General features: G+C 38.3%; 1 protein-coding gene across 2 annotated transcripts in view; it reads left to right on the plus strand.

Moving 5' to 3' along the window:
• WDR1 (WD repeat domain 1) overlaps nucleotides 1-10,094 on the plus strand; it is a 48,306-nt gene extending 38,212 nt beyond the window's left edge. Inside the window, exons 9-15 of one of the 2 annotated variants that reach the window (XM_032223870.1) lie at nucleotides 2,788-2,875; nucleotides 4,823-4,979; nucleotides 5,963-6,047; nucleotides 6,926-7,036; nucleotides 7,231-7,404; nucleotides 8,460-8,604; nucleotides 9,456-10,094. In XM_032223870.1, coding sequence (XP_032079761.1) covers nucleotides 2,788-2,875; nucleotides 4,823-4,979; nucleotides 5,963-6,047; nucleotides 6,926-7,036; nucleotides 7,231-7,404; nucleotides 8,460-8,604; nucleotides 9,456-9,565 — 870 coding nt within the window. In that variant the 3' untranslated portion in view covers nucleotides 9,566-10,094. Of the gene's footprint in view, nucleotides 1-2,787; nucleotides 2,876-4,822; nucleotides 4,980-5,959; nucleotides 6,048-6,925; nucleotides 7,037-7,230; nucleotides 7,405-8,459; nucleotides 8,605-9,455 lie in introns of both variants that reach the window. The other variant, XM_032223869.1, reaches the window with a different exon arrangement.
• Nucleotides 10,095-10,627: the final 533 nt, after the last annotated feature.

Consider the following 10,627-nt stretch of genomic DNA (forward strand, 5'->3'; position numbering starts at 1 on the left):
CCATTTCATGGCTTTTCTTGCCACATTTGTTAAGTGAATCACTGCAGTTGTTAAGTTAGTAACATGGCTGTTAAGTGAATCTGGCCTCCCCATTGAATTGCTTGTCAGAAGGTTGCAAAAGGGGATCACATGACCCTGGGAGATTACAATCGTCATAAATGTGAGACAGTTGTCAACATCTGAATTTTGATTACATGACCGTGGGGAAGGCTGCAACAGTCATAAGTGTGAAAAATGATCATGTCCCTTTTTTCAGTGCCGTTGTAACTTTGAATGCTCACTAAATGAATTGTTGTAAGTCAAGGATTACCTGTACAAAAAATACAAAAAGCTTCTTTGCTTGCAAAAAGCTGCTCCAAATACCATTCATTAGATTAGAAATGTGGGAATACACACTGAAGATCAATGACTCACAGCCGTCATGGAAACCTAAACCATTCTGTCTGAATACCTTCCTTTTCATCAGCAATACCTGCAACCCAGCTTTACAAATCAGGCAGGTTGCCAGAGCACATTGAGGAATTAAAATAGTTAAAATACAAGGATAACTATCAACAGCCAAGTTATTCTTGCTCATAAACTGAAACCCTTTAGCAGAGAGGTCATTTAAGTTCTCCAGAAAGTGGATGGGCATACCTGGGTGACAAAATGTCAAGCTAAAGAGACAAATTAACATCCTGAGTGAAGGTTAATCCCATTCTGCCTTTGTTCAGAACTTGCTGAAGGATTTTTTTTTAGGAGAGAGGTGGGTGATAACTTTCGACAATTGGTGCCATGTTATTATGCCATATAATCATGAGAGCAAGCTAAAACAAATTGGAAGGATGATTCACTTATTATCAGTGAGTAATCATGTTCCTTGCCCACTCCGAAGCAATGCAAGAGCCTCCTGTACCAAAGATGCTTTTTCAAGAGGCAACTGGACTTTCTGGAAACCAAGAAAGTCCAGTTGCCTCTTGGAAAAAATCACCTTTGGAACAACCATGACCTGAATGATTGAAGAATCTCCATAGACAAGAGACTCCTGTGCTCAGTGAACTGATAAATCATCCTTTTCCTCCCAGGAGAAGCAAGCCTCAGATCCATTTGCACCATTTAAAGATACCGGCTGGTTTCACCTCACAAGATATCCTAAGGAAACCATCCAGATTTAAGAAAAATATCACATGCCCCCAGAAAGGCAATTAAAAAAATCAGACAGAGTGCCCAAGCTTGCATCCTGCCTCTTAGCCATTGCTTAACTCGATCAGGCATCCTCATCGCTTTCCCGTGTGTGTGTGTGTGTGTGTGTGTGTGTGTGTGTGGTGGGGGAGACCTTCTGAAGCCCTTTTATTAATAACAGACAAGCCAAAGACTAGCCGGATTGCTCCATTTAGAGAAGATTACAGATTCAGGAAAGAAAGAGTCCAGTGATCACCCCCTCCCACCCTTAATTGGGGACAGAGAAGGCAAGAAGTGGTTCAGCTGTGTTGAAAGTACACCCCAAAAGGACAATCCCAGTAACCACTAAAACATTGCAAAAAGGTTAAAACAACTCTTCCCCTTTAACAAAGTCAAACATCAGAATAAAAGTACCAGCAAAGAAAAAAAAAACTCCAGAGAAGCTGCTCAGGCTATAGAAAGTAACAGCTGATACAATGTAGCAAGGCTTAACTGCAAAGGCAGTTTCAGGAAACACTTAAGCAGGGCAATAAAGATAAGCAGAATTAGGCTAGAAACAGCACACAGAGGCGCACCAGAATCCCTCCTTCCTGCCTTCCTGACAGGATTAACCCAGTAAAGTAGGAAAAACAAAAAGTTGTTGGGTTTCTTTCAACAGCCAGTTCGCCAAACTGCTCAGAAAGTTAACTACTGATTCTCTCAAACCAGTGTGAATCGGCTAAATTCCACCACTGCCTGTAAGCATCACATTGTTTTGATCTGAAATGTCTGAAAAGGGATTTTTCATTAGAAGTGTAGGCTGTTGAGGGAATCCTGTGAACTTTTTAATGTTTTAGAAGGTTACAGCGGCAAAAAAAATCTTGGGCATGGTTCCACCACAAATCCGCGAAGCCCTTATCTGCAGAGCCATAAGCGCGAAGACTAATTCGCGCCGTTCTAAGTGCTAAGGAAAAACGCGACCCTACCGCGATGACATAATCGCGGAGGGCAAATTCGTGCATTCCCAAGCACTTAGTACCCTAAACCTAACCCTAAACCTAACCCTAAACCTAAACCTAAACCTAACCCTAAACTTAACGCTAAACCTAACCCTAACCCTAACCCTAACCTTAAACCTAACCCTAACCCTAAACCTAAACCTAACCCTAAAACAAACACCTAAACCTAATCCTAACCCTTACCTTAATTGAAGTTGGCTTTCTGCCGCGGCGCCGTTTTAAAGCGCTCTTCTGTTGCCACGCTGTTGTCGCGGCGGTGATGACGCGCGGTGATTTTATCACCGCGATTTTGACGAGCGCGGTTTTGTCGTGCCACGCTTGGGCATATAATAAGATAATAGTTACCTTGTTTTTTCAGTAGTCAATATTCAAGTGAAAGAAAAGTTGGGCAGATAGTTTTTCCGATGGTCTATAAGCTTCTCTTTGGCTATCACTAAAGTAGCTGAAGCTTAGAAAACCCTTTTCTAAGAAAAGACCAGGTAGTTTTGTTGGGAATATGGGAGCTATTCCTGCTCCATTGGATCTAAGCTTCTAGTTTTTGATGTGAAGAAGTATAAGTAAATGATTTTGTTTTTTAAAAAAAAATAGAAACGTGGCTTTTGTAATAATTATATCTACTTTTTTGCAGGGTCACAGCAAATCAATACAGTGTCTTACAGTGCATAAAAATGGAAGGAAATCCTATATATACTCTGGAAGCCATGATGGACATATTAATATCCTTTAAGTGATTAACATTTTTTGTGGTAACCTGAGGTGGCCAAAGAGCTATTTTTTCATTATTATTTTTCTGTCATCTCTGCTACTACTGAAATATTATTAACAAACAGGATATACTAGGGCTGTTCATGCTTATTTGAATGGCTGAATGAAAACCTTAAAGTTGTCTAATCCTTTTTTGTAAGAAAGACTACTACATTCAATATAATTTGAAATTATTCTATTTGAATTGAATAAAAGTTAGCATAGAACCTCCTCCATGCAGCATTTCTAACTTCTCAAACTTCAGGTGACTTTCTCTCCCAAGATCCAAATTTTCATCAACACTCCAGCATTTTTCATAACAATGCATTTTTAAAAAAAGGAATTTGAATTTATGAAAGTCCTTTTTAACAAAAAAGTGTCTGACTTGACATGTTCCATTAGGGTTTACAGTGCTGATATTAGCATTTATTTCTTAAAACCTTGGGAGAATAATCATCATCATTTAGTTTAGGCATTTATTGTTGACTGTCTAAATCAGTGTTTCTCAACCTTGGCAACTTGAAGATGTCTGGACTTCAACTCCCAGAATTCCCCAGCCAGCATTCGCTGGCTGGGGAATTCTGGGAGTTGAGGTCCAGATATCTTCAAGTTGCCAAGGTTGAGAAACACTGGTCTAAATGTATGTGGCATAACATTTTTCCCCAAAGTTTTTTATTTTTTATTTTATACATCTCTCTGCCTGGATGTATTCAATTTTGATACATCAGGGAGTTTTCCACTCTCTTTAAGTCACTTTTATATGTTTAGTAATATTCAAAGGTCTTTTATTTAAATCTCCAATGGTGTTGAGGTAGAAGCCTATCCCAACAAATATTTTCAGACTTTTTCAGTATTTATTTCCAAAGTTGCTTAGTTCATCTTTTATCAGAAGATGGCACTCTCATTTCAGCCTCCTCCAGCCTCTCTGCTATATTGTTAAAAGAAAATCCAATTTCAGTTATTTTAAATTGTAAATCCAATAAATGAGCAGTAGTAATAAGACAGAAGTTTGGGGTGGTAATTCCAGCATTTAAAATGCCTTCTCCACATCACATCTTTTGTCTTTGAAAATCCAAATTTCTATTTGTATTTTTTAAAAAATATTTTCTTCTTCTTAGATTTGGGTATTTTCCTAGGTGCCTGGTCGCTGCTTTAACAAACATCTCTAAATATGTTGTGGCCCAGCAGGAGCCGTTGGAGCTGCCACCAGATTCCAACAGCAAGGGGCCCTATGAGTTGGCTCTGGAGGATGTGAGGATGCAGAGAGGCTGGTTGGCCACCAGGAGGCGCTTGAGCCTTGGACCAGTGGGGAGGAGACAAGGGAGTGTGATCGTGACATCATGCATTGGAGCAGTGGGGAGGAGACAAGGGAGTTGTTCTTGGATGCCCGGCAACAGAGAGCTAATAGGCCTAAGGAACAGTTACGCAGTTACAGGAGATAATTGCACTCAGCTGGTGGTAATTAGGCTCCTCTCAAGACTATAAAAGGAATGATTGTGCACACGCCCTTTGCAGGAGTCAACATATTCACTAGAGTTGGAGAAGCTTGGCAGGCTGGATTGCTGCCAAGGTTAGTTTGTGCTGGATTGCTGCCAAGGTCCTGTCTCTGTGTTAATAAATCCTTGCAGTATCTTTGTCTCGGCGTGCTTTGGTCTAGGACGAGGGTGGTCAGAACAAAATATATATTCCCCTTAGTTATCTTGGGTTGCAGTTAAAAGTATTTTCTCACCCAGTTTGCACACCATTCACTTTCTCAGTGCCAGCACAGTCTTAGGTATTCTGACTGTCCCTAGCTTTGTGGCAGCCATGTTTTGCTGGTATGTGGCAGAACGTTTGATATAGCTTGTTACATGGATTAGGTTTTGGATTTTCTTTTCCTCCTTATCCTGAAGAGAATTTCCTTAATTATTTTTTTGTACATTATTGGGATTCTGAAACAGGAGAAAATGATGGATTTGCTGGAAAAGGACACACAAATCTAGTTTCCCGAATGGCTGTGGATGACTTTGACCAGTTGGTCAGCTGTAGTATGGATGATACTGTGCGTTATACTAGTATTAACAAAAAGGAATACAGGTATTTTTAAGCTTCTATCACATTTTTTTCTGTCATCATACTATTAAAATATCTATTTCAATTTTTAGACAATTTAGTGTGTTTATGAAAATCTGTATCTGATAAACATTTTTGCCATACTGTGATTAATGTTTCAGTAGCATCCTTTTTACCATGTCATGTAACACACAACATAATGAGCAATTGTATTTATCCAAATTTATGCACATTTTAGAAGTTGAAATGAAATAATTAATATTGAAGAAGAAATTTCTAAGAGTAAAAGAATAGGAAAAAAAACCTCTACATTGTTATTATGTTAAATTGATTCTGAAGCCAGTTTTCATGTTCCAGAATTGGTGAATAATAATGCAACTTGGTTGTATCTTGTCTAGTTCGACTGTGTGCACCATGAGGGAAGTGGTCAGGGTTCTCTACAACCTTGGTTCTGCCAAGCGCAATCTCGATCCCTGCCTTTCTTGGTTGATGAAAGATGAAAGGGCCTGGTTTAGGAGGCTGGTAAATGCATCCTTAAATAAGGGGGTGCTACTGTCCTCCTTAAATGAGGCAGTGATTTGCTTTCCCTCACAGGATATGTGGGCAGTTATTAACCAACTTAAATCTTTCCTTTTTGGGAAAAGTGATTTGAGAAAGTGAGGGGCTGCAGCAGAAGAGAACTAGGGAGAAAACTGATGATCCATTTTAGTCAGGTTTCAAGTCAAGACCCAGTATAAATATGACAATGACCCTGGAGAGACTGGGATTGGGGAGTACAACAGTCATGGTGATGCTTGATCTTTCAGAGGTTTTTGATACCACTAGTCAGTAGTGCTTGGAGTGGGCAGTGAACCTGTAAAACATATTCAGAAGCATTATAACCTCTGCAGAACTGTGCCATAGTTGTTCTGGCTGCTATTTTTTTAAGCAGCATGAATACTTTATTGTATGAACCTGCTTGTATTTCTTCAATTGGGAAAATTAGTTTTTCTTTTTTTTTAAAGCAGCCAAGATGTTATAAAAATGGATGTTCAACCAAAATGTGTGGCAGTTGGACCTGGAGGATATACAGTGGTCGTATGCATTGGAAAAGTGAGTAAATTCAGAAAAACAAATCATAGTGCATTCTTCGATTCAATTATTTTAATCCTGTTGCTTTGTGATTTTAGTACTCTGGGCAGTTGACATTTCATTGTATTGTGTAAAATGTAAAAAATACAGTATAATTCAGTAAGATGTTGTTTTATGCTGTTAGATGTTGTTAGAATGCAGCAATAGTGATTTAGGGTGTTCCTCACCACAAATTAATAATAGAGTAGGGAAAGAGGTATGAACATGAAATGATCATGTGAAGGAAAAGGGATGTGGCACTTGTTTTGAACTCAGAGGGGGGAAATCCTGTTGCAGAAATCCCTGATTAGAACATTGCATTCTAGGCAAAAGAGCAAGAGCCAGATTGTTCTAGCGGTTAAGGCAGGGATCCTCAATCCGCAGGCCATAGCCCACTATCAAGCCTTGAACCCTTTGAAATTGGCTGCAGAAATGGTGGAAAAGTGCACATGCACACATCCCCACTTGCACAAGCAGCAGATGGTCAAGTCCACTCCATTTGCTTGAGTGACGTGTGCACTTGCACGCCACTCGCATTGAACCATCCCCTCTCCCCCCAGCTGGTCTGCACAGCTGGAAAGATTGGGGAATTCTGAGTTAAGCCACCAGGCTAGAAACCAGGAGACAATGAGTTCTAGTCACAGGACACAGGCATGAAAGCTTGTTGGGTGATCTTGGGCCAGTCCCTCTCTTGGACCATGAGATCAGACCTGACAACTGGTCAGTCACTTCCTGTTGCAACTAATGGATTATCACTCCAGTTGATTGGAAATAATGTGGACCCTGCACTTGCAGGGGACAAATGTTAGAAAGAAAAAAACTATAGGCAAAAGTTCATGCTTATGTTTCTTCAATTATAGATTATTTTGATGAAGGATAAGAAGAAGTGTTTTGCAATTGATGACCCTGGTTTCGAACCAGAAGTAGTGGCAGTTCACCCTGGAGGTGGGACAGCAGCAGTTGGAGGAACAGTAAGTATATTTCTCGTGAAATCATCTAATTTTCAAGCTTTTGACATACAGTACATACAGAACAGTAAGTGTATTTCTCATGAAATCATCTAATTTTCAAGCTTTTGACGTACAGTACATACAGAAATGCAGTAAAAGCCACCATTTCCTTTGGTTCATGCTTAAACTTACCCTTGCTATGTTTGTATCTCCAGGATGGGAAAGTGCATTTATATGCAATTCATGGAACTTCTTTAAAAAGTGAAGAGAAGGTCCTGGAAGCCAAAGGACCAGTAACTGACCTGGCATATTCTCCTGATGGTGCTTTCCTGGCTGTGACAGATGCAAACAAAGTAGTCACTGTGTTCAGCATTGCTGATGGTTATGGGGTAAGAACTATGTTAATCATCTCCAATTGGTTTTTAGTTTCATGTCTTAAATAGAAAGCATAATAAGAGTTCTACCACATGTCTCAATTCTAATCAGTTTGCAGTGACATCTGCTAATTTACTGTCAATCCTCATAAGCAGGTTTATTAATAGTATAAAGGCTGCTGGCCTATAGTTTTGGTAATTAAGATGCACTTTGGAAGAACTATGTCCTTCCAAAAGTATTGATAGGTTGAAATGATTAAATCAAATGTTATTATTGGAACCTATTCCCCCATTTAAAAAATGCATAACCATTTAAATGTAGTTATCAAATGTAATCTTGCATTGTTTACTCGGTTCCACCACAAAACCGCACTCGACTAAACCGCGTCCGACTAAACCGCGTAGCTGACGTCATCAACAGGGCAACAACAGCGCGGAGACAGAAGCACGCTGTAAACCCTAAACCTAAAATTAACCCCTAAACCTAAACCTAACCCCCCCTAAACTTAACCCTTAACCTAACCCTAAATCTAACCCTAACCCTTAACCTAACCCTAACCCTAAAGCTAACCCTAAAGCTAACCCTTACCTTAAGTTGAATCGGCTTGCTTTCAAAGCGCTATTTAAAGCGCCCTTCTTTATCCGCGCTGGCTGTTGTCGCCCTGTTGATGATGTCAGCGACGCGGTTTAATCGGGTGCGGCTTAGTCGAGCGCTGTTTTGACGGGTCATGGTTTACTATATTGGTTTCACTTATACCTTTGGTGTAATTAAAATGTGAAAGTACATAAATGGTTAAATAATTATTAGAATAATAATTAAATAATTAATCATCAGTAAATTGCAAAAGGCAGCTTTACTCTGAACAGCTTATATCCTGCAACATACCTTTAACATCATCAAACATCCACATCTGCTTATCCCAGGTCCTTGGAAAGGACTCGACAGGTAGACAACAATGCCAAATCAAGTACGAACATCTCGCTGATTGTGTGATAAACCATAATAATACAAATAATTAATTTAATTTGGGGATTAAACTATTGTGTAAATATTTTTTTTTTCTGAATAGGAACATAATGTATTCTATGGCCATCATGCAAAAATAATTTGTGTTGCCTGGTCCCCTGATAATGAGCACTTTGCTACTGGTGGCATGGACATGTTGGTGAACGTGTGGACCCTAAGTGACGCAGAAACCCGAGTCAAAATACCAGGTGATTTAGGCTTTTTTTTTTCCTTTGAAAGAATTGATGCTGAAATTGATTGAAAATTAAGGTGTTGCCGTCTATATTACTTATCTGGACAACATTCTGTTTGATAGACAAAATTGAAGTTTTCAGGAAAATTTTTAGAATTTGAAAATAAAATTTTCCAGAGTTAGTTGGAAATTCTAAAATCAGTTGTTTCTACAAGACGTAATTGAAGGGACGTCCATGCATTTTTATCTTCCCCCATAACAATTGTAGAATTTCACAGACCGAAGGGGCAATTCATTCTTTCATTCATTCATTTTATTCCAGTGTTTCTCAACCTTGGTGACTTGAAGTCCACAGGACTTAAAGTCGCCAAGGTTGAGAAACACTGTTTTATTCAGTTTACTCACTTATTCATTCAATTTGTAGAGCTGTTTCTCAGCATAGAAATCCATAATAGATGCCATATAGTTTCAGCTTTGAAATGTCCAAAGAAGGAGTTCCTACCATTTGTATGTCATTAATCCTGATATTAAATAGCGGTTCCTGTAAGCAATTTTTTTCCCTTTTTTTCATTTGGAACCTGCTTTCTGGCAAATTAAATTCCTGCTCTTTTCATGACACATGGTATTTAAGGAAAGTCTTCAATTTAATGTTAAAAGAGAAGAACCATAAGAGCTTCAGGAAAGGAATTAAGTACCAGATCCAACATTTTATAGCAGTGATATGAAAGATGAGCAAACAGTATTAGCCAAAGAAGCAATTATATGGCTAGCCAGACTGAAAGTCATATTAGTATTAACCTTTTTTTCAGAATGCATTGGACAAGATTGTAATTACTCACATTTCTCTTTCATTTTCTCTTTGCTAAGATGCACACAGGTTACATCACATTAGCGGTTTAGCATGGCTGGATGAAAATACCTTGGTAACAACATCACATGATGCCTCAGTCAAAGAGTGGTCTATTTCCTACAAGTAAAATGCCTTCAATCAGAATAACTTCATCAGGAGAGACTACTAGAGCATTTCTTTTTCTGAAAATTTAGCAAATGTATAATTGGAATTCTATAGCATATTATACTATCTTTGCAGGCAGTGTTTATATCTGTAATTACATAACTGTGGAAAAGCTTTAGTCAGTAACAGTTTGCACATGAAAAGCACTTAAATTATATTTGGAGTTTTAAAAAAATCTTTTTTGTGCTGAACATTCCAGAGTTTGCAACCTTAGCAGGGTGATAGAACTGATTTGGTTCCTTATTTTTAATACTATATGTAAAACACATATTCACCTGACATTGTACAGCATGAGAGAACTCTCATTTTTTCTACTTGCAGAACATTTCTGTACTAAATCATAAGAATGCTTGTTGTGATCCACAAAAATGAATTGTGATGTGCAGCTACTGTATATGGGCTTGTCTGTAATCCCCAAACTGTGGTCTCAGATTTCCTTCAAAAGAAAAGAGTGGGGTACATCAATAATAAAGTTTTTGGTATTTCCTGTGCAGATTTGTAGTTATTTTTAAGATAAAAGCTTTTTTTTTTTCAGATTGACACTTGTTACTGTTTTGCACAAATGAGAATATTTGATCATGATTTGTTTGGAAAAGGAATGCTTCTAGATCAGCTTTAAATATATACTTTTTTCATGAGTAGAAAGATGTTGATGTAAAAGAACTTGGATTAATCATAAAAAAATTTTTTGTTGTTGTTAATTATTAAAATAAACCAAATCATTATTTTGTTTTGAATTTTTCTTTGCAAAGATCAATCCAAACCCAGTGAAATCGAATAACTTTAGGAAATTAATGTTCTCAATACAGTTCTTCTGTAAAGCTTTAGAACATACCTGGAAGGGTCAAGGAATCCAATCTGCTGATCAAATAACTACCTACACCCCCTTAAGATCTCCAATGAAGAGGAACTTGGTTCCATGTTTCAAAAGTTCGGGTCATGAGCATTTTTCCTAAGATTCAATAAGAATCTGTCTTTCTGTGCCTTAAGTCCGCAATTGCCTGTCCTGAATTGCGAAAGAAGA

The sequence above is a fragment of the Thamnophis elegans genome, chromosome 9 (genome assembly GCF_009769535.1).
Source record: "Thamnophis elegans isolate rThaEle1 chromosome 9, rThaEle1.pri, whole genome shotgun sequence".
NCBI lineage: Eukaryota > Metazoa > Chordata > Lepidosauria > Squamata > Colubridae > Thamnophis > Thamnophis elegans.